The 24,654-nt window shown below is 43.0% G+C and overlaps 1 protein-coding gene across 1 annotated transcript in view; it reads left to right on the top strand.

Moving 5' to 3' along the window:
* Positions 1–24,654, top strand: part of LOC145397863 (uncharacterized) — a 39,239-nt gene that overhangs the window by 9,482 nt on the left and 5,103 nt on the right. Inside the window, exon 2 of the mRNA XM_080270897.1 lies at positions 18,931–19,218. Coding sequence (XP_080127023.1) covers positions 18,931–19,218 — 288 coding nt within the window. The remainder of the gene's footprint in view (positions 1–18,930; positions 19,219–24,654) is intronic.

Raw genomic sequence — 24,654 nt, 5'->3', positions numbered from 1 at the left:
AGTGTTATTTTAGGCTCTATATGAAGTCTAAATTCAGAAGGTCTCTCCCGGACTAAAAAAAGAAAGAAAAAAAAAAAAGAGACAATAAAGAAAGAAAAAAAGAAAGTCTGGAGATAGCTGGAATGAAGTGAAAAATGCGTCATCGGACTGAATGGGTTAACCTGTAAGGAAAGGAAACATGACCCCGTACTCTCCCTAACACCCCTTCCTTAGCGATTTATCTTTGGAGAGGTCAGGTTGATATCCATTTTGTCCGTTATTTAGGCAGAGTATGGTGATATTAGAAAAATATTATGTAACACAGGAAGGACACTAAGGTGTAATAAGCAAAATAAATCGCTTAGGAAGAGATCTTAGGGAGTCTTCTTATCCGACAAGAATACGTGGCATGGAATTAATTTTGGGTCCTGACGATGTTTTGAAAAATGTATTATTGAGAAGCGAATCTGGATGTGACTGAAAGTGTTGAGAGCAATACTTTGATATGGTTTGGTATTGTGGAGAGGATGGGGAATGAGAGACTGACTAGAAGAGTGCATGTGAGTGAGGTTGATGGAGAGAGGAGAAGATGAAGTAGGAGAAGGAGAGGAAAGGGAATATGGAAAAGTAAGAGGAGAAGTAACACGAGGAGGAGAAGGTGGAAGAGAAGGAGAAGGGTGAGGAGGCGAAGAAACAGGAACAGTAGAAGAAGAAAACGGAGAAGGACAACAACAAGAACAACTACAACGACAACAAAAGTTAAGCACGCGCTGCTCTCAGATAAAATAAAAACAAAAATCGTCTCAGCCATCAACACATCTGAAATAATATACAGGAAATGCTAATGATGAAATTCTACCGACCAGGCTTCCCCCTCCCCCCACAAAGAGAGAGAGAGAGAGAGATCAAAGGACACTTCTCTCACGCATGTTCAAGGCTGTGCTCATTGGCCATCAAAAGTTTACGGTCAATCTCATTTCTACGAGACTGGATTAATTTCGCCATGTACACCTGTTGCCCGGCTTAATTCTAGGTATTAAAGTAGAGAGAGAGAGAGAGAGAGAGACTATGAAAATGATAGGAAGAATATACCCAACAAATCTGATGTAAATGGGAAGATGGGTTTTACCTGGAACAATATTGCACACTTGATTCTAAGTTTTCATCACGCCTCTTCCTCAGTGATATTTATTACATTCTGCAGCATTATTATCCTCTTGTATATAATTGATGCAAACCATATTCTTATAATCCTCTTGTATATAATTGATGCAAACCATATTCCTATTTTGAATACAAGAGGTACGTACAGGAGAACATAATAGTGTAAGAGAAAAGCGTATAGCAAGGGAAGAGATATTGCGAAGTGTTAGATCGTGCCCACATCAAAATAATCCTTGCTAGCTAGTGCGGGAGTTCTATATTACAGTTTATCTATCTATCTATCTATAGCTAGATGCCCTAATCCCGTAATTGGTCGCCACATGTCGCCCTGTCCCCTGCCATTACGCTGCCTTTCCCCCAACTCACACACTCCTCTCATAAACCTCTCCACTTCATCCCTCCATCTCACCTTCGGTCTCCTCCTTCCTTTCCCCCTCCCCTCCACCTCACCAACATAAACGTTCCTCGTTAGTTTAAGTCTCAGTCTCCATCAACATCACAGGAATCCATAGACATTCTCGTCCGCACCCGCCCGCGTCCAGTGGGGCCGCTTGCTTGAGTTACAGTGAAGCAAAACTCCCTCCCTCTGTCGCCCGAACCAAGAAGCATTTACTGTGGATGCGGCTTTACGCTAACCAGAACACGACTTTATATGTCACCTCTGCTACCAACACGATCACTACTGGAGTCTAACATGCTCGCGAACACTGCTACAAACACTGCCACTGTCAAACAAAGATACACACACAGTTTAAAAATTGCAGGTCACTCTGGGTTAGTGAACGAGGCGAACAGTTCTGCATTGTCCTCATCAGAAATAAGGGTAGATAGATAAACAGATAGATAGATAGACAGAGAGAGAAAGTATAAAAAAGATTAAGCAATTATGGAATGGTGTGATGTCTTGGAGCATAGTCAGAAGTTGTCAACAGGATAAAGTCAAAAGAAGGTTACGAGGAGGATAAGACATATACAAAACACAGAAGGTGAAAGAGAAGACAGTGGTAGTAGACAGGAGCATGGGTTAGGAATTAAAGGAGCTTGAGTGTTAATACTATCCCCATTACTCATCTCATGATCAGGTCAGCTCTAGTATTATATTCCCAGATAATTATATTTAGCAACGAGTGAGTCAAAGGAGCCTCGGTGTTAAAATGGACGGGAATTAGTTAGCTATACTCTTTTCACTTTAACTTGGCCTAAAATTGTCATCTCCATCTTGAATGCTGTGCTGAAACAAAAGATTAACTAAAATATGGTGCTAGTCACGAAGTGCTGCCGGAGGAATGGAGAACCTTAGTATTGTCTTTTTCTGTCACTTAACTGCTCGAAATAAACCGCAAAAGGACGAAAATCTCCGCCTAGTTAAAATGAACAAACTATAGTATTGCACTCTTGCTTACGTCAGATGATTGCTTAACTGAGAATGAGTCATAGGAGTCTAAAGCCCGTATTCCTTTCGGCTAAGGAGGCTCCCAAGCACCTCTTCCTTTACGACTTATTTTCCAAACTACCCATTAATATCCTCTTTTATTGCTCCTTCTGTCTTTAATATCGACACACATTGCATGAATAGGACACAAGAATATAATAACGAGGCAGATACAGAAATAAACCGATAAGGAAGAGGTGCTACTAAGATTCTTAACCGCAAGAGAATAATACGTCTTCGGAATAAAAGTGTTAACGATAAAAAAAAAAAAATGGACAGGATTTAGTATGTGTCAATTCCCCCATCCATTTCCACCCCCATTTCCTCTTCAATAACCCCCATTTCCCGCAAACACTTTCCCATTGCCATTCTCATTCCCAGTCAACACTTGTCGTTTCTCTCTCTCATTGCCTCTCATTTCTCAAGACGCCAGCCACTCTCACTCACAGCCTTCGTAGGAGTTCAGAGGCGGAGAGGGAAACTGTGCTCCTTTAAGTTTTTGTTTCTCATTTTGTTTTTCATTTTAAATGATCGATATTCAGGACGGGGAGATGGCAAGTTTGGACCAGGTTAGAGTCAAGAGGGTATAGAAAAGACCCTTCATTAGCCGAATGATGCTGTGTGGTGGTTGGAGTGTTAAAGGGTGTGATCGTGACGAAGAGGTGATGATATTGGTGGTAGTAGTAGTAGTGCAGCCCTTATCTCATCTAAACGTGAACCCGGTGGACTGCAGGCCAAAACAGCCCAACTTTCGCAGCCCACCATCCTCATTTGAGAGGATATGACGGGACTGGGGGGCGTTCGTATAACCAGCAAGCTCCACTAACTACTTTGAGTTGAATAAAGTTGTATGACTGCATGAACAAAACAACATCACCACACGTGAATGAACGAAACAGCATCACCACACATCACGTGCAAGGAGTTGTTGTAGCTCTTTAACTCCGATCTGTCTACCTGAGTAGATCCATTGATCACAGACTAGCAACTACTTCTGTGGGGCCGTCCCGCAGGTACAGTAAGGCAAACAGCACCTCACCAAGGCGGGACGATGGTCATTCCCCATGGCGAAGTGTAGGGAAAAATGATGAGTCTCAGCTCCTGGATGGACGCCTCAGTTTCTTTGCTCTACACAAGGTACACAACGCCACCACGTGCAGGCTCCTCGTCAGCGCCATCTACAAGGAGTAAACGCGCCATGTGCAGAGAAAAACTGTTTGTTTCTAAGTGGAATGCCAGAATTCTTTCTGATGTTGCGTAAATAAATAGAATCATCATGTAGGATATTGCGTGTCTTATACAGAAATAAAGCTGGTCAGAATGTAAGTATCAGACAGAGAGCGTCCCAAGAACACGAGAAACAGGACTCACTTACATAACCTGGCTAATACTGCCTTATGAGAAACACTTACAAGGGCAATAAACGTGGTGATAGGATCTAATTGTAATAACACTTCTTTCATCACCGTTTTTATTACCTTATATTAGGGCTTCGTTATCCTGGCTATCTTTTGTTTATGCTGGCGTCTTTCTGTTCCTTCTTATGCGGGAAGAAATATTGTGGATTTCATCTTTATTCTTTTCTCCCTTTTCCTTTCCTTTTTCGTTTCTTTCTCTTGTTACTGCTATTCCTTATATTCCATTTATCCCTCTCCACTCCATCCCTTCTCCTTCCCTTTCCCCTTCCTACCTCTCTGTCTCTCCCCGTCCATCATTCTCTTCCTCCTCCTCCACATCATCATCATTTCTTCCCACTCCCTACTTTTCTTCTTCCTTCTTATCAGTGTCATTTTCATCTCTCTTTCGTTTTTTCTCTTACCGCAAAGAATTATAATTACTGTTGATATTATTATTATTATTATTATTATTACTATTACGTTTATTATTATTATTATTATTATTATCATTATTTGTTGTTGTTGTTATTGTTGCTGTTATTATTGGCTTCGTTGTGGTCATCATCATCGTTATCTTTCTAATCTTCACTTTTGTCTAGCTCCTTCTCCCCCCACCCCCCCGCACCTTTGACTTCTTCCTTCTCTTCCTCTTCCTTCTCCTCTTCTTCCTCATCCTCCTTCACCTCTTCTTCCTTCTCCTTCTCCTTCTCTTCTTCTTCCTCCTCCTCCTCCTTCTCCTCTTCTTCTTCCTCCTCCTCCTTCTCCTCTTCTTTCTCCTTCTCCTTCTCCTCCTTTTCTTCCTTCTCCTCCGTCTCATCATCATCGTCATCATCGTTTTCTTTTTTCTTTTCTTCCTAGCATATTCTGTTTTCCTCCTCTTCTATTCCGGTTCGAATATTTCAGTATTAATTACGACTCTCTCGCTCTCTCTCTCTCTCTCTCTCTCTCTCTCTCTCTCTCTCTCTCTCTCTCTCTCTTCCAAAACCGTGACCTACGGTTACTAAAAAGGAATATATTACAAGTAAAGTGCACTTTGTGACCGCGTGACGAGCGAGCGAGCACCATGTTATCACAATTTCCCTCTGATAGAAAATTATCGGGGGAGTCTCCGATACCTAATTGCTAGAGTTAATTCCAAAAAAACACAGTGTTAGACCAGAAAGTATTTTTAATTGGATTTCGTAATTGAGGCGTTCACCGATCAGAGCCGAACACTTCCTTGGAAAACTCGAGATTCCAAGGGGTTCCTACGCCTTTATGGGTGAGTTTTTGGTCGATAACAAAATTTACTGAAAGAATTTATCACATGAGGAACGAATTTCAACTCTACTTCAAGAGTAAAGTTATTTGCATCTGCTTACCGTGACGGGAGGGTCTGGCCGGGCTGCTCATTTCCAGACTTAACTGAGAGTAAACATCGCTCGCTCGCCCGTAATAAATATTCAAGTAATTATAAAGACCTAATGATACTGAAGGGAGAATATGATAAACTGACGTATGGCTAAAATGAATCTGAGAGAGAGAGAGAGAGAGAGAGAGAGAGAGAGAGAGAGAGAGAGAGAGGCTTGTGTGTGCTCGTGATAGACAGATAGGAACAAACAAGCTCACCTCACATTACTCTTATTCACTGGATCAAGTTCTCTCTCTCTCTCTCTCTCTCTCTCTCTCTCACACACACACACACACACACACACACACACACACACACACACACACACACAAGACCTCATATATTCATTCTCACTCCTCTTTCATATTCACTTGCATACACACGATAACACAGAAATACTAAAACACTCATACACCCAGATATGTACACACAAGAGCGCTTTCCCAACTTCACACACACACACACACACACACACACACACACACACACACACACACACACACAGACACGCTCATAAAACCTCTTCCGGCCAAGGACGTGTTTATCTATTAGTTTTAGCCAAATTCAAACTATTTTATTCAGCCTAGGAAACCCCCTCGTATTCAAGGGGCTAATGAAGGTTATATTTAAATCCTTAGTTCCAAAATTTTGCCCAGTGCTTTAAAAAATTGTTCGAAAAATCCAAAATAGTGATATATAGAAATGTTATAATAATATTTGCAGAGAGAGAGAGAGAGACTGACTCTTATGCTCAGACGTGCCTGTATATATCAACTTTCACGTAAGCGCACACACACACACACACACACACACACACACACACACACACACACACACACACACACACACACACACACACACATAATCAAACACTGGCGCATGCACCCACACACATCTATTTTTGGACACACACACACACACACACACACACACACACACACACACACACACACATAATCACACACTGGCGCATGCACCCACACACATCTGTTTTTGGACACACACACACACACACACACACACACACACACACACACACACACACACACACACACACACACACATGCTGACACCACTAATACGGGTTAAAGATGTCTGGCCGATATTTGCACAACACGCACTCAGACGGGCACACAGGTAGACAGATAGATATATAGATATATAGACAGGTGGGTCGGTGGACAGGTAGACTGATAGATAGATAGTTGTAGGCAAGTAAGTGGGTAGATAGAAAGGCCGGTAGGTAAGTAGTTAGATAAATAGGCAGGTAAGTGTGTAAGTAAATGAATGGAAGGGAAGGTAGAGTGACTAATTAGAGACAGGTAAGTTGGGGTTGACTGATAAACAGGTAGGTAGATAAATAGATGGACAGGGATTTAGGTAGGTAAGGTGATTGGCAGATGGTTAGGCAGGTAAGTAGGCAGATGGTGAGACAGGTAAACAGATGCATAGGCAGGTAGGATACGAGAAAAGTAGATATATAATTAGGCAGGTAGGTAGACAGGTAGATGGATTGGGCGGTAGAGAGAGAGAGAGAGAGAGACTGCTTAACCCCTCCAGTCCGGCAGCCTCATTTTATATCACTGCTACCGCCAGACGATTTTATTCAGCTTAGTCGAGAGTGAGATAATTTGATTCATTTTAACTAAGCGGAGATTTTCGTCCTTTTCCAGCTTATTTCACGTAGCTCAGTGGCAGAAAAAAAAGATAACGCTACGGCTCTACATCTTTCCCATAGCACTTCTTCGTGACTAGCGCTATAGCTCAGCATTCAAGATGGAGTGAGGGCAAACTTTCGCCTGGTTAAAGTGAACAGGGTATAGTATAGTGCAGTGGGAGAGGCTTTGAGCTATCAGCAAAATTAACAGATCTAAACTGAATTTCCAGGAGTATAGCTTGAGATACATATATTAAACATACTTATATACGAGGAAATTCATTAATCTGAGTTCCCTGCATAACGCCAATATATCATCATTTATTAATGAATGAATGTAATTGAAACTCGGTACATATAAACTTAAGTATGCCAGTCATATATCTTACATGAGAAATACCGTGACATATAAACTTATCGAAACATATGCTGGAATAAAATGCTACTGTCCCACCAACGCGGTACTGAGCGGGCATCATTTGGTCACCTGCAGTGGTTTGGTGATTATGCCTTACTCGATAACTGGTCACATAGTTTTAGTTCTGTTTAAATCAATACATTTTTTAGGTTTATAATGCCAGTTTAAAGGAAAAGGAAATAATAACAAACCCTGCTACCTGATTAATTAACTACAGGAAAACATTATTAAGGAGTATACAGCCATCTCAGTGGATAAGTTGCGTAGAAATAAAAAAAAAAAGACTAAATTGGAACACTGGATTCATTCATTCATTCATTGCCAGACGCCATGTATCCCAAACGGGGTGGTCAAGGGCTTAGAGTTAATTGTTTTACAGGGAGGGGCACTAATCCTCCACCAACCCCACTTGACACGTAGGGATGCCAACAGCATCTGGTGTTCCCAGGCGGTCACCCATCCAAGTACTAACCAGACCCACTGGATTCAATTACGTTTAACTCCGAAGAAGACTGTTATCAAAACTTGGCTTAACTGTGAATGAATTGTACTGAACCACAGAAAATATGTACCAGCTTTCACTTAAATCCCTCTATTAATAAAGAAAATATTAAAAATTTTCAAGGCCTGAAAATAGTGAATCACCCTATAGCCAGTACATACCTGTTTACAAACATACTTGCATACCAGCTTACAAAATACATGCATGCATGCATGCATCCATCCATCCATCCATGCATGCATATATACTGTACAAACATTTATGTGAATATACTTGCTCACATACATGCAACAGCTGAGCGAGGGAGGTCGTGGGGAGGGAGTGAGAGGAAAGTTGGAGGGAGGGGGATAGAGAAGGGGAGTGGGGGAGGGGGAGGGGGAGGAAAGAGAGGAGGGGGAATCAAAGAGGAGGAGAGGGGTGGGCAGGAGGGAGGTACTGGGGGGGAAAGGAAGGGAGTGAAGGGAGGGAAAGCAGCAAAGGAGAAAGGAGTGGGAGGTGGGGCAGTGAGTGGAGGGGAGAGAAGAAAAGGGGGTAAGGTAGTCAGGGGGAAGAAAGTGGGGGGAGTGGTGGAAAGGAAAAGGAGTGGGAGAGGGAAGGAGTGGGGGAGTCGCTGGTTGGTGGGTGGTGAGGCATACAGGTCAAGGTTAAGAATGTTTATATAATATTTTAATCCCTAGTTACTCATGCAAGGCCGACATCTTGCATATATCTCGCTTAGCCTCATTTACTTCTGTCTCTCTTCCTCTTCCTCCCTTCTTCCTTGTCTCCTTCGTTGTCTCTCTATCATTTCATTGCCCATTTTTTCCCGTCTTACTTCTTCTGTGTCCCTCATTGTCTCATCTTTCTCTCTTTACCTGACATCCACTTTCTTTTCTCCTATCCCTGTCTGTCTCTCATCCTCTTTATCTCCCTGCTTCCCTCTCTCCGTCTCTGTCTCTTCCCTCTTCTTTCTTTCTTTGACTACTCTCCTCACTTCCTTGGCTCTCCTCTTCCCTCTTTCTCTCCCTGGTTCTTGCCTACATTTTCCACTTTTTACTTATTCTCTCTCTCTCTCTCTCTCTCTCTCTCTCTCTCTCTCTCTCTCTCTCTCTCTCTCTCTCTCTCTCTCTCTCTCTCTCACCTACCTACCTACCTACATACCTAAATATATTTTCTGTTTATCTACCTATATATATATATATATATATATATATATATATATATACAGAAGGAGAGAGAGAGAGAGAGAGAGAGAGTGAATCGAGGAGGGGTGAGAAAAAAGGATGTCATTGAGAGGTGATGTTGCTGGTTATCTTACACCAAGCTGAGAGGGAGAGTGAGAGAGAGAGAGAGAGAGAGAGAGAGAGAGAGAGAGAGAGAGAGAGAGACAGTGAACTTGGGTGAAAGGAGTGCAAAGTAAAACAGAGATGAGTGAGTGTATGTGGAAGAGAGAGAAGGAAGGTGGAAGAGAGAGAAGGAGGGGAACGAAGGAAGAAGAGAAAGAGGGGTGGAAGATGGAGGGAAGGGGGAGAAAGGGGAGAGGAAGAAGAACGAGAGAGAGAGAGAGAGAGAAGGAGAGAGAGAAAGGGGGGTGGAGGGATTATGAAGTGGGAGAGGTGGGTGTAGGTTACCACACTTGCTGCAGTCCACTTTTGTTAAGAGGTGTGTGAGGCTGTGTCAGACAAGGTTCCTCTCTCATCCACCTCTCTTCCACTTCATCCACTTTATCCACTTTCCTCATTCATCATCCACTCTTCTTATTTTTTACCCACATTCATTCGCTTCGTTATTTGTGCTCTCACTCTATCTCTCATCCATTTCTCATCCACTTTTCTTATTTATAATCCACTCTCTTCATTTCTCATCTACATTTATTCGCTTCGTTATTTTTGCTCCCTATGTCTATCCTAGGTCCATCATTCACACTTCTTATTCATGCGCTTCATCCACTTTCCTCATCCATCAACTTCATCACTCATCCACTTTTATTGAATAGGTGGGAGACTTCAAACAGCCTTTCTCTTTCATCCATCATCATCTTCGTCTGTTTATGTTAATCTACCCAGTTTCCTATACTCATCTACCTTCCTTATCCACCAACCTCATCCATCATCCATCGTCATCATCAGCTTTTCATCCACCTTAACTGTCCATAGCACCCATTCGACTAATCCGTCATTCATTTTCCCGATAATTCACCCCATCCACTCATCCATGCACATCATCCATCATCCATTCATCCACCCACCTTATATACACCTCATCCATCACCCACTGTTCTTGTCTGTCCACTCTCGTACATCCTAATCTATCATCCATTCATGCATCTAACTTATCCATCACGCACTCATCCATCCAGGTCACCCATCAACCACTCATCCATCATTCACCCACCTCATTCATCCATCTCATCCAGTATCCGCTCTCTTCATCCATCATTCATTGCCTTCGTCCATCTGTTTTGTCTATCAATCCTCCTCCATCATCCACCCTTCTCGTTCCTCCACTTCGTCTATCATCCATCTTCATCATCAAGCCAGGTCATCAATCTTCCACTACTCAGCTACCTGCACATCCGTCATCCACCCATCTCATCCACTTTTCTCATCCATCATCCATCTACACCATCCATCTACTCATCCATCCACCTAATTCGTCATCCAGTCCTGATACATCATCCATTCCTCCATTAGTTATCCACTTTCCTCATCCACTCATCCATCCACCTATTCCACTATCTACCCACCTAGTTTCATCAACTTTCCTCATCCTTCTGGCTTACCCGTCATTCACTCTCCCTCTCCATCCACCTTAATCATCATCCATCAGCCTCATTTGCAGTCCAGCCATCCGTTATTCATCATCGTTTTGTGCAATCCACTCAACTAATCCATCATTCATCATTCACCCACTTCATCCAAAATTCATCTACCTCATTTACAGTCTGCCTCGTTTATTCACCGTTCATCCATCACCTTCACCTGCTAGCAACTCACGTCATTCATCAGTCATTATCATTTATCATCCATTCAATTTTCTTCACATCTCGTCCATCTCATCTGCAATTCATTTTCCTCACTGGTCATACATTGCCTCATTCTTCATCGTAGTTATTCATCTAGTCACCCAAGTTATTCATTATTACCCTGGTTATTCATCCATTCACTGTTAATTCATGTCAGTTACTCATCCTAGTTATCCTTCATCATCTTAGGTATTCAGCCAGCCACTCTAGTTATTTAATCACCCTAGTTATTAACCAGTGAGTGAGCGAGTGATTGAGTGAGTGAGAGGATGAGTGAGTGAGTGAGTGAGTGAATGAGTGGGTGAACCAATGAGTGAGAGAACAGGTGGTGAGTGAGTGAATGAGTGGGTAAACCAATGAGTGACTGGGTGAGTGACTCAATGAGTGGGTGAGTGAGTGAGTGTATGAGTGGGTGAGTTAATCAGCCAGTCAATCAGAGGGTGTGGGAAGCAATAAGCAGGGTGAGAAGGTCATTGAGTAATACCACACATGTGCTGAACACTTGTTGTACACACACACACACACACACAGAGTCGTATTCAGCCAGTATTGCATATAATTACCTACATAACTGCCCACACATTCCAGCATATTACACACACACACACACACACACACACACACACACACACTCAAACACGTTCATATTCTCTCTCTCTCTCTCTCTCTCTCTCTCTCTCTTCTAAATACATAATCATTTCTATACTCTTTTCACTCAAAATTGGCCTGAAAATTGCCATCTATCCATAAGTCCCGAGCTGTAACATCAGATTAACACTAGAATATGATGCTAGTCACGAAGAAGTGCTATGGAGAGGACGTACAGTACTGTCATTTATCTGCCACTGAGCTACGTGAAATATGTTGCAAAAGAACGAAAATCTGGGCCAAGTTAAGGTGAAAAAACTGTAGGTTCCTCTCTTCTAAAGATTTCCCCGGAACTAGTCAGATTGGATGTAGCAAGAATAAAATATAAAAGGCGCCCCCTGGTGATAGGTAGGTAGGTGGTGAGAGAGAGAGAGAGAGAGAGAGAGAGAGAGAGATTAACATACAGACAGCAAGACAGATGGATAGATAGGTATGTAGATAGATAGATTATTATATAGAATTTTATACACTTACACTCTCATACCTATGCATGTACGGGCACACATGCATTTACATACATACATACACACATACATACATACATACATACATTCATACATACACACAGACAGACGGACATCATTTGCTAGGTGTTCCATGAAAGGAGGGAGGAGGAAAGACGGGGAACTGAGGAAAGAGGGAGGGAGGGAGGGAGAGTGGAAGGAGGGAGGCTGAGGGAAGGAGGAGGAGGAGGAGGAGAGCGCAGAAAAGGAAGAAGAGGAAGAAGAAGAAGAAGAAGAAGAGAGAGAGAGAGAGAGAGTGAGTTGATAGTTGTGCCGTTCTCTCTCTCTCTCTCTCTCTCTCTCTCTCTCTTTCTCTCTCTCTCTCTCAGAAAGCTACGGTACTCAGAAATAGAGTTCACGTCCCTGATACATAACAGTACCTGCCAGTTTGTGTGTGTGTGTGTGTGTGTGTGTGTGTGTGTGTGTGTGTGTGTGTGTGTGTGTGTGTGTGTGTGTGTGTGTGTGTGTGTGTGTGAGTGCGGTGAGAGTCATTGTTCCGAGAGGGGAATAAGTTAATCATCACCATCATCACTGTCAATGTCATCATCATCACCATAATTGTCGTCATCGTCATCATTATCATCAATTATTTTCTTTATCATTATCATCATCGTCGTCGTCCTCGCGTCGTCATTATCATCATCGTCATCATCATCACCATCGTGAGAGAGAGAGAGAGAGAGAGATTTAGAGAGAGAGAGAGAGAATGAGTCAGCTGAATACACATGAATGGAAATAAATGAGGTTGAGTACGAAAAAGCACGTGAGTGAGTGGAGCCAAGGAGAGAGTGGGGAAACGAGAGCGAGTGAGAGAGTGAGGAAGAGAGTGAATGAGAGAGTGAGAAAACGAGTGAGTGAGAGAGTGAAAAAGAGAGCGAGTGAGAGAGTGACTGAGTGGGAGGGTTGCAGCAATTAGCCTGCAGAGTACCGTAACGCACCAGGTACAAGACGTTCCTTCACCCCAGTTTCTCTCTCTCTCTCTCTCTCTCTCTCTCTCTCTCTCTCTCTCTCTCTCTCTCTCTCTCTCTCTCTCTCTCTCTCTCTCTCTCATTTGATTCATAATGATCTTACTTCCGCTCTTCTCTCGTCAGTACTGTCATCGCATTATTCTCCATGCTGTCCCTCCATCCATTCTCCTCCTAATCCCACTCACTCACTCACTCTTATCCCTTTCTCTCACGCTGTCTCGCCCCTCATTTTCACCCTCCCTTCCCTCACTCATACCTCCCCTCCCCTCACCTTTATTCATCTCATATTTCTTTATTTACTCACGAATTCTATTTATCCACATTCTTTTTCTTTTACCCGTCTTCCTCATTCTTATTACTTCCTCCATCCCACCCTTCCCTTCTCGCAACTCTTTCCTCCCTTTCCCCCTCCCCTCCGTTCTCCGTTTCCCCTGCCTTCCTTCCCTCGTTCTTCTCACACATCTTTTCTCCTCTCCCTGCTCTATCTTCTCCTCTGTTCTCCCATCTCTCCCCTTCTTGTCCCGCATCCCTCCTCTCCCTGTCTCCCATCCTTCCCCTCCTTGCCCTCATCTCTTCCTTCCATGCTCATCCACCCCAACCCTCTCTGCTCCCTGCCACAAGCTTCCCCTCCCTCCCCTCGTTAACTCAACCTCCCCCTCTTCCCCTCGACATCCTATTCCTCTTTTTCCTTCCCCTAATCATCTCCTCCCTGTCTCCATCCCCCCCTTTCTTTTCCCTAACCATCTCCTCCCTTTCTCAACCCCTTTTTCTTCCCTTTAACCCTCTATGCTTTAACCATTTCCCTTTCCTTAATCCCCCCCATGCTCTCCTACCCACTCCCTGTCCCCCTCCCTCCTCTCCCTTTCCCCCAAACTTCCCCACCTGTCCTTCATCTCTCTCTCTGCTCATCCACTCTAGTTCCTCCCCCACACCCTCCCCTCCCACCCCCTAACCATCAGTCATCCACACCCCCTCCACTCTCTCCACATCGCTTCCACCCTCCATCCACCCCAGTACCGTACTTTACTGCCCATTTAGCCACAAATGCCTCACCCACATCCTCTGATCGTTCACCCACATGTTGCTCTGAATTCCACCCAACTCACTCCCTACCCCTCACTCTAGACTCCTCTCCTCCTCATAATACACCTCTCACTCTGGAAACTCTACGCTTTTCACTCTAACTTTGTCTAAAATTGCATTCTCTCCGTCTTGAATGCCGGGCTATTGCAAAAGATTATCACTAGAATATGATGTTTGCAACAGAAGAAGTGATATGAAATGGAGGTATAGCAGTAATTCTTTTTTTATGCCACTAATTACGTGCATTAAGCTGCAAAACGACGACAATTTGAGCCAAGTTGAGGTAAAAGAACTGTAAAAGATATGCTCGTTCAACAACCCACATACTTCTTGTACTCGCCACAAACTTATTATTTTCCACTCCTTTATTTTATTCACAAATTTGTATTCATCTTCCTTCATTCTTTTCCACGTCCAATCAGTTCCCACTTATTCATTTCTCATTCCCCACTTACAGTTTCCATCTCATTTCCATCTTACCCCAGTCGCTCCCTACCCACTCCCAATATGCGAATTGCAGTATTCCTCTCATTTCCCACTCGCCTCATGCACTCTCTTTACTCCCCTCCACTCATCTCACCCACTCCCCATCCATACCACATTCCTCACCTCATCCACTTTCCACGCATTCCATCCACTCCCTATCTACTCCCCATTCATTCCCCTCTTCACCCCACTCATCCCACCCACTCCTTATCTACTCCCCACCCACTCCCCGCACCACCTCCCCATTCATGCCACCCACATCTTAAGCACCAACAGCTAAAAGTGAGCTCTTCCGGCGGCGAATCCCTACAGTCCACACCCCACACTTCCGCGACCATTGCACACGCGGACACTCACTCCCCTCGCGAGGTGTGTGTGTGTGTGTGTGTGTGTGTGTGTGTGTGTGTGTGTGTGTGTGTGTGTGTGTGCTTGGATGTTGGTGTGAATGTGAGTGAGAGTCAAGATGATTGCTCTTGTGAGTGACTGTGAGGGTGGATGAGGGTAAGTGAGTGTGTGTGTGTGTCTGTGTGTGTGTGTGAGAGAGAGAGAGAGAGAGAGAGAGCGCTGAGGAGCTCGAACGTCGCTTGGTGTACAGTAACAGCTTAAAAAATGCTGAAGTTTCAAGAGCATCGCGAAAATATAAAGATTTTTGTCCGTCACTCCCCTTTCGAGGTGTGTGTGTGTGTGTGTGTGTGTGTGTGTGTGTGTGTGTGTGTGTGTGTGTGTAGAGCCAGTTCTGGGGTGCTCACAGATGTACAGTAGTGCTGGTGGCCAGTGAGGGTGTGGTGATGGTGGTGATTTGTCCGTTGTGGTGATATTTGTAAAAGCAGAGCATTGGTGAACTGTGATTTGTGGTGCATTGTGGTGTTAATGTGGAGGGATTGTGTTAATGTGGTGTAGTGTTAATGTGGAGATGTTTATGTGGTGTTGATGTGGAAGTGTCAATGTGGAAGTGCTAATGTGATGTTGATGTGGAGGTGTTAATGTGATGTTAATGTGGAAGAGATAGTGTGGAAGTGTTAATGTGGAAGTGCTAATGTGATGTTGATGTGGAGGTGTTAATGTGATGTTAATGTGGAAGAGATAGTGTGGAAGTGTTAATGTGGAAGTGCTAATGTGATGTTGATGTGGAGGTGTTAATGTGATGTTAATGTGGAAGAGATAGTGTGGAAGTGTTAATGTGGAAGTGCTAATGTGATGTTGATGTGGAGGTGTTAATGTGATGTTAATGTGGAAGAGATAGTGTGGAAGTGTTAATGTGGAAGTGCTAATGTGATGTTGATGTGGAGGTGTTAATGTGATGTTAATGTGGAAGTGATAGTGTGGAAGTGTTAATGTGGAAATGCTAATGTGATGTTGATGTGGAGGTGTTAATGTGATGTTAATGTGGAAGAGATAGTGTGGAAGTGTTAATGTGGAAGTGCTAATGTGATGTTGATGTGGAGGTGTTAATGTGATGTTAATGTGGAAGTGATAGTGTGGAAGTGTTAATGTGTAAGTGCTAATGTGATGTTGATGTGGAGGTGTTAATGTGGAAGTGATAGTGTGGAAGTGTTAAAGTGGAAGTGACAATGTGGAAGCTTTGATGTTGTGTTAATGTGAAGGTGATTTGGACTGAAGTGTGGCTTGATGAGTGACGAAATGTTATTGTTCTGTGAGGGTCTAATTCAAGGTGGCACAGGAAGCTTCGTAACACCTCTTTCTTAGCGATTTATTTTTCATATTTCACGTTTATATTCCCTTGTGTGTTATCTGTATATCTTTTTAGTGTTGACGTCGTTCCAATCAGTGACGTACAAGAGGATGCTGAGGTGTAATGTGCGGGATAAATCACTTAGGAAGAGATGTTGCGAAAGCTTCAAACCCACTTAGAATACGAATCTCACTGACGCAATCACTTCCCTTGATGTGTGTGTGTGTGTGTGTGTGTGTGTGTGTGTGTGTGTGTGTGTGGTGAGAGAGAGAGAGAGAGAGAGAGAGAGAGAGAGAGAGAGAGAGAGAGAGAGAGAGAGAGAGAGCACTGATCTGTGTGAGTTCTTGGCCGTAATGGTGATGCAAAAATTAAGAGACAACACTTTCCAGAGGAGTTAATTTGGTGAGCTACCTGGATGTGTTAATGGGAAGGTACGCTGTGTTACGGTGATATAACTAGCGGTGATGGAGACAAAGCACAATGGAGAGCTGTGATTTTGCTGAGATGCGTGGAAGTGTGGTGTTGGTGTATAGGTGTGTTGTGTTGTGTTTTGATGCTTTGTATTGTGTTCTGTTGTGTTGTGTTGTGTTTTGTTCTGATGGTGATGGTATGGTAACCTAACCGTAGTCTTTATATTTACAGCAACACAGTAGGGGAAAGAGATGATAGAGCTTTGTCGATGTGTAGTGTTACTGTGAAGGAGCGACGTGTTGCCTAGTGAGTGTCGAAATGTTGATGATGTTGCTCTCCATCCAAAACATTAATACCATGAACGAAACAGCGGATCATTTTGGCGTGTGAAATATTGCTGGTGGATGGAAAAGACCAGGTTTAATGCCAGCTGATAATATTTAAGTGATACATCCAAAATACTGATCGCAAGAACGAAATGACGGATCACTTAAAATTGTGGAAATGGAACTAAAAGACGAGGCTCTCTACATTGTTAATAATTTAGTGATACGTCCAAAACAGTGATTGATTGATTGAAAAAAATTAAATAGTGGTCCTTGCCGAAAACATTGGCGACAAGAACTAAATTATGAACAACTTTAGCGTGTGAAATTACGGAAATGGAACTGAAAGACGATGTTCAGTGCAGCATAATAATCTTTAAGTGATACAGTCTCAAGGAAATCGTTCAAAAACAAAAGCCAGGCAAAGGAACAAAGGACAAAATCATGGGTCATTTTAGCGCGTTGAAAAAATACAGGTGGAACTGAAAGGCGAGGTTGAGAGCAGCAAGGTAATATTTAAATGATACAGCCTCAAGGAAATCGTGCAAAAACAAAAAGCAGACAGAGATACAAAGAACGGTGTTGCCTTGATGCCTCACTTAGCAGACCTTGAAGGATGAGCGGCACAGTGGAGGGGAGACCTTGACAGCTCCCTGGGTGTGAAGAAGAAAGTTGTGAGTGAGGTAAGGAAGTTGCTTGAAGGAACCCAGGCAGGAGCGCGCAAGAACTAAAAGAAAAAAAGTTTAAGAATAGAAAACAAGACAAATACAGTGAAGGCAGAAAGTTAGCTAAATAAAGGAATTAAAAACTAGTAAATCTCTGGGTTTAATGAAGGCCGTAGGGAAGAAATAATCTCAGTAAAGAAGTTGCCAGAAGAAAGAGGAAGGGAGTTTGAAAGAGTGAATAACAATGAAAAAAAAATAGTGAGAGAAGAAAGTCAATAAAATAAAGCAGTAGGTTATTAGGAAGTGGAGTAGAGTTTGCAAAGGTACAAAATAATAATAACAATAATAATAATAATAATAATAATACTGTGAGTAGAATGTAAACAAAGTAAAACAGTAGATCAGGAGGAAGAGGAAGGAAGTTTGCAGGATCGCGTAAAAATAAGAATAAAGTACTGAGAACATAAAAGTCATTTAAATAAATGAAACTATACACAAACTTCATTAAAGGAAAACAAATAAATCGAAGAAAATATAAACTAAGTGTAAATAATGAAAACTGTAAATGGGAGAAATAAGTGAATAAATCAAACAAAAACTATATGAAGGAATAGTAACTTAGCAGCGAATGGAAGAAGTTGCTGACTAAATGGAAGAAAATGTTGAGTGAATATAAATAAAAGAAGGAAAATAACTGAAAGAATATTAACGAAAGCCTTGAAAGGAAAGAAGCCGGTGAATGCATAAATCATAAACCCCCATCAGGAAGATACATGAAGTTGACTCCGGAAGGACGAGGAAAAAGAAGAGAGTAATCAGAGGAGAGGGAGACCGTGAAGAGGCGCTGCTGATAGGGGCGACTCGGTGGCTCCCTCGGTTCGGTACTGGCCTTACAATCGGGGGACGCTCTGTAGTGGTGGGATCGAGCCCCTCTAACCGCCACTGGCCTTGTGGATTGGTCGTTGAGGAGACAAGGAGCTGTGCTGAAAATCTTTGGGAGCCCTATATCTGCAGGAGGCAAGGAGCTCAATGGCAGAAGTCGGGGAGCTCTAACTATATATGCATTGCAAAGTCAAGGGGGAAGCAGCGAGCACTACTGCAAAAACTGGAGAACTCTGTATCTGCAGAAGCCGAGAAGGAGGTGGGGAGCTCTACTGTAGAAGGTGGAGAGCTCTAAATCTGCAGAAGTGTTTTTGATCCACAGAAGTCGAAGAGCTCTGCAGCAGGGGTCAAGAAAGCAAGGAGCTCAGTATCTCCAGAAAACAAGGAGCTCTATATTAACAAACGCCACGAATCTCTGTATCTACACAAATCACCCATCACCCACCACAATGAGGGATGGTCAGGGTGTGTGCCGTCGCCCCAGCCTGCAGTTCCTATGCCAACGGTGCCAGAAGATCAAGGCGGCGGCTGGCGTGTACTGGTATTGCACCGCCAAGACCACGCACCCCGACGACCACGAGGAGATGGAACGACTTCAGTACTGCTGCATGTGAGTACTCGGAAATTAATTACAGCTCACCTCTATTTTTTTTTTTAATTGGTTACTTTCATCATATACTTCCCCCTCTTAAATTTGACACCTGGCGGGATGAATCTGTCCAGCAGGTGTTTTTGAAGAGCACCTAGAGAGAGAATTTAGGGTGGGGTTTGTTTGTGAGGTGGAGCCAAGATGTAGAAGGCTTCAGTGATGTCTAAATAATTCTGTGGTTCATTCTTCTTGGCACTGTGTTGATAGCTGGCCTATTTTGTCCTCTTTATTCATTTTATTTCGTTTTTGCCAATCTCAGTATTTTGGGGGGAATAGTGCATAGGGTGAGGATAAGGATGTAAAATACTTCGACGTTGGCTATTTTTTTTACATGCTTGTAGTGTGTGTGTGTGTGTGTGTGTGTGTGTGTGTGTGCTGTAATTCCACGCCCTGGCTTGCTTTAAAAAGAGTTCCAGTCACTAGACAGTTAGTGCACACATATTTCAGTTCAGTGTACGTGTCAGCCATCACACACACACACACACACACACACACACACACAATTCACATGCTAATTTCCAACAGCTCTGTAGTCTAACTCTCTCCCTCGTTGCCTGTAATTTCCTTATTTGACCTCGTTTTCGTCCTAATTTCGTGACTGCACAGCAAATTAATTTACTCGGTGGAATTTCAGACCAACATATTCTAAAGTCAAGTATTCAGGGAGAGGGAGGCCGAGAACGAGATAGAGAGATGAGGTGCAATAGTATGTATGAGAGGGTGGTTGGCGGATGTGTGGTGGGAAGGGGAGTTGTTGCTGAGTAGGGACAGATACGCCTTGAGGTTCGTTTATCGTGGCCACTCCTTATATAATGATGGAAACACAGAGACAGACAGATAGACGGATAGATAGATAGATGAACAGATGGATAGACAGACAGATAGACATAGACAGATAGATAAATAGATAGATAGAGTTCATAGCACGGCGTTATCTCGTGAATACTAGCTCTTAAAGGTCAGAGAGTCTTATTAATACATCACAGATTCTTCATTCTGCACCATACATCATTGTTTTCATCATATGCTTCACTGGTTAAGATGACGAGCCCACTTTCCCTATAAGCATTATTAACCCTCTCACGGTCGAGACAGCTCTAGTTGTTAGTAAACGATCACCTTAAGAATGTTTCTTAGACATGTAACTTATTCCCCTAATGGTTAAGACGAGCAGGATTGAATTTACCATATGATTTACTTGGATTTTTGTTGGATTTACCATGTGATTATCTGTCTATCTATCTACCTGTCTGATAGATAGATAGATAGATAGATATAGATACAGATATGCATATCCTAGAGACCGACAGACAGACAGACAGACAGACAGGCAGAAATGAAGAAGCATATCCCAAAATAGCCCTTTTGGAGAGTGAGGGCCCGAGGCTATGATGCTGCAGTCTCGGTTATTTAGTACTTGCACCACGATGACGTCAGCAAAGTCTGTTTTTAACAAAATTCAGATCCTTAAACTTTTTCATACCCCAACCGGAAATCGAACCTGCGTTCTTTGGGACAGCAGACCACCTCTATACCGACTCGGCCACCGTCTTCCACAAATATCAAGAATTTTCTTGCAAAGTGTATGGTATAATCTTTTTACTCTAACTTGGACTAAAATTACCAACTTTCCATCTTGAAGACTGTTATAACAATGCATTAACACTGGAATATAATGCCTGTCACGAAGAAGTGCTGTGAAAAGGGTGTACAGCCATATAGCACTCTTTTCGCCCACTGAGCTACGTGAAATAAGCTGCAAAGAGACGAAAATCTGGCCCAAATTAAGGTGAAAGAAGTATAGCTGTACAAGTGGAGTTAAACGTATAAACAAGCGATTTTATACACAAGGTTAGACTCAGGAAACTTTAATAGTACGGTGTCTTGACGCAGGACAGGCGACGCAACACAGAGCGTGGAATAATGAATCTGGGAAGGTGTTCAGGAGGGATCTTAGCCTGTTCAGCCAGAAGACATATCTCCCATTTCGTTCTAGCTCACGAGAAACTACATTCGTCTCTGTCTCCCCCTCCAGTACTATTAATCTCTTCTTAACCTGAACAGAATCAGTTGTAGGCAACAAAACTAAAATTGGAAAGCACTTAGAGAGAACATACCTCCCCCAGCGCCATCAAGAATTTATTATTGACTGCTGAAATACCCTTCCTACAAGACGTATACTTTTACAGCCTCCCATAGTCACGAAAAACGCATACCTCCACCGACGTAAAAAAAGAGAAAAAAATCTATTCCTGCACATGTGTCCGGATCCACCTCAAAATCTAGTCAACTCTTCCTTGACCCACTGTCACCAATCCACCAGCTTCCAGTTCCATCCGATAATGACTTTTCTGAGATGTCTTTTACACGAACGGACAAAAAGACGCGGATGAATAAATAACGTCTGTCTAACCTGGCTGGTGGAGGTAATGAGCAAGGTGTCTGAGTTGAGCTATACTCCGTGTTGTCCTGTGCCATCAGCCAAGAGAGTGTGACCTGATGCATAACGACACACCTCTTGACGTCAGACAGATGCCGGAACACACAGCGTGAAATAATGAACTAGCTGAGTGTGTTGGTAGGAGAATCTATACTCTTTTCACTCCAGCTTTGCCCAAAATAGCCGTCTCTCCATCTTGAATACTCAATTATAACAATACATAAATTTTAAATATGTTGCTAGTCACCAAGAAGTGCTGTGGAAACGATGTAGAGCCGTAGTATTATCTTTTTCTGCCTTTGAGCTGCATGTACCATTATAGGCTAAATAAAAGCGAAAATCTGAGCCAAATGGAGTTCCCCCGTCTCTCTCTCTCTCTCTCTCTCTCTCTCTCTCTCTCTCTCTCTCGTACAGCACTTCTAAAGCGGGTGGTTATTTTGTTTTTCCTCTCTCATTAACTCTCTTCTCACTGCCTCCTTTCAGCTTCTCTTTCTTCGCCGCAGTGTTGCATCTCTTTCCCTCCTATAACACTACGTTTCTAGTTACTGCCTTTCTGCACTGTCTGTTTTCATTCCTTCCCAGTTACGACAGGCAGCAGTACCCGTCACTGCACATTCTTAGCCCCTTTTCCGTCCAGCTGTCCAATGCAGAAGTAAACCGATACTCTTAGTCTTTCATGCATGCATGCAGTGTGGCCAGACATCTCAAAAAGAATGGATCTTGAATTTAGCCCCCGTAGTTATTCAAGATTTGGCGACTAAGCCTTAGGTTCTTTGTTTTGTTTTCTTTCTTTTTTGTATAAGCAGAAATCAGCGAATGCTCTCTTCCCCTCTTCCACAATCACATAACTCTCAAGCGGGGCTTTATAAAAGGCAATAACGTGATAACTTGGCCTTGTTTTTTTTTTCTTTTATATTCTTCTTTTTATCATAAATAAAAATTAACCAGTCATCTCTTCCCCTCTTGCATAATCAGCCTACACTCGAGGGGGAACTTTATGAGACAATGAAGATCTGGTAGGCGTGTGGGGCCAGTCATCACAAGGGCAGTCAGGCAATTCAGGGAGCAGGGTCGTTAAAAGTTTAGTTTCAATTACTGCAATGGGAGGAAGGAGCAATGCAGCTGGAGAAACACACTAAATCCTCCAACTCATTTTTTTCTCTCCAGTATCATATCTTCAACAACGTTCTTATTGTACTCTAACTTAAACAATCCATATGAGGTCCACTGCAGGGTGATCCTTCTGTACGGAGAGTGATGGCCTGAATTAATCTTTCCCCTCCATCATCACGCTGGGGAGGTACGAATGGGCAAGGGCTGTGGTGGTGATAGTGATGCACGTGGAAATCGAAGTGTCTCAGTGGCTATGGTTGTGAAAGACAGTCTGAGAGAAAATGTGTAAGTTCCCGGTGTGAAGTGATTGGGTGCCAACATATTGTAAACACAGGAGTAGTAGCAGTAGTAGTGATGGTGGTGGTAGTAGTAGTAGTAGTAGTAGTAGTAATTGTACTTGAAATCCCAGGCTTGTCCTAACGTGAACCCTGTGGACTGCAGGATAAAACTGTCTCTCCGTTGCAGTCCATCCTCCTCCTCTCGGTGAACAAAAAGGAACGTTTATGTAACCAGGCAGCTGAGGGGGCATACATCCAGCCCCCTAGTTAAATACCCACCGCGTCTTGGTCTCGTACCCGGGACTTCGGTTGCTATAAATATCTTGACTATGAATATCTTGGTGGAGTCTTGGAACATTTAGGGAACGCACTTGTGACTGACGATGTAGGGACTGGATGATAACGATGTTGTTCATTTGTAGTTTATGTTCAGCTTGTGACTACGCAACATTCTCTCTCTCTCTCTCTCTCTCTCTCTCTCTCTCTCTCTCTCTCTCTCTGTGTGTGTGTGTGTCATTTTAAGATCATATAGATTTAATCCTTCGACCAAGATTGAATAACTATATATATCTTTAACTCTTTATAGCGCCTGGGGGTGTAGTGGTTAGAACGCCCCGGTCGGAGTGACGGCCGTGCCACGCGTGTAAGCTCAATGATTAAGACTAGAGGTGACTAGAGATTTTTTTTTTGTTATGTAATGCTACCCAGTGGAGTAAGCTAGTCATCCGCCATTATATATATTGGACGTTTTATATATTTTTCTTTCATGGGTTCGACTCTGGGCATACTCTTCTTATCCTGTTCCTTGAGGCCCGGCAGTTCTCTTACATTCCACACACCTTTCAAATGTCATCACTTCCGCGCTAACACCCACCGTCCCTACCGAATACATGCTAGGGCTGGCTGCCTCATTCCGGATTCGTGTATTGGTATTAGCATGCATATTTTACCATGTCGGTGGGTTTTACTGTAGATTTGTACAGCCTGTTCACACCAAATCCAACTCGTTATACTGTTCTATGCCTCAGCTGGGGATCGAACTCGCTTTCACTGTGACAGTAGATCACTTCTCTAACTACTCTGCCACCACCTTCTCCGTACAGTCGTCCAACCTCATACCCCAATACCAGAAACGGTGTGACTTGGGATTGGCTGTTACCGTTTATCTTCAACTATAAATACCGTAACTTCAAGCAATTTTCTTTGGATAAAATTTAAATTGGTATCGAAGTTGAAAAAAGGATATTAATTAAGGTCCGGTGATGACGTACTTGTATTCAGTGACAACCTCAGACAATTTTATTCAGGAGGAGGAGGAGGAGGAAAAGGAGGAGGAGGAGGAAAAAAAGGAGAAGTTAAAGATTATATACTTTATGTGACAGTGAAAGTTTGGCACATTTCATTCAGCACTAGTGACGGAGCTTTGTACTTGACTTTGTGTGTGTGTGTGTGTGTGTGTGTGTGTGTGTGTGTGTTTTGTTCCTGGATTCTGCCATACCCTTATAATTAACCTGCACTGTGGAAAATAGGGATGAGACGATGATGATGACAATGACACTGATTATG

Source organism: Coenobita brevimanus, chromosome 43, assembly GCF_032717465.1.
Source record: "Coenobita brevimanus isolate Jiangsu-jjx chromosome 43, ASM3271746v2, whole genome shotgun sequence".
In the NCBI taxonomy this organism is placed as follows: domain Eukaryota; kingdom Metazoa; phylum Arthropoda; class Malacostraca; order Decapoda; family Coenobitidae; genus Coenobita; species Coenobita brevimanus.
The sequence above is the reverse complement of the archived record's forward strand: the minus strand, read 5'-3'. Positions and strand labels throughout refer to the sequence as shown.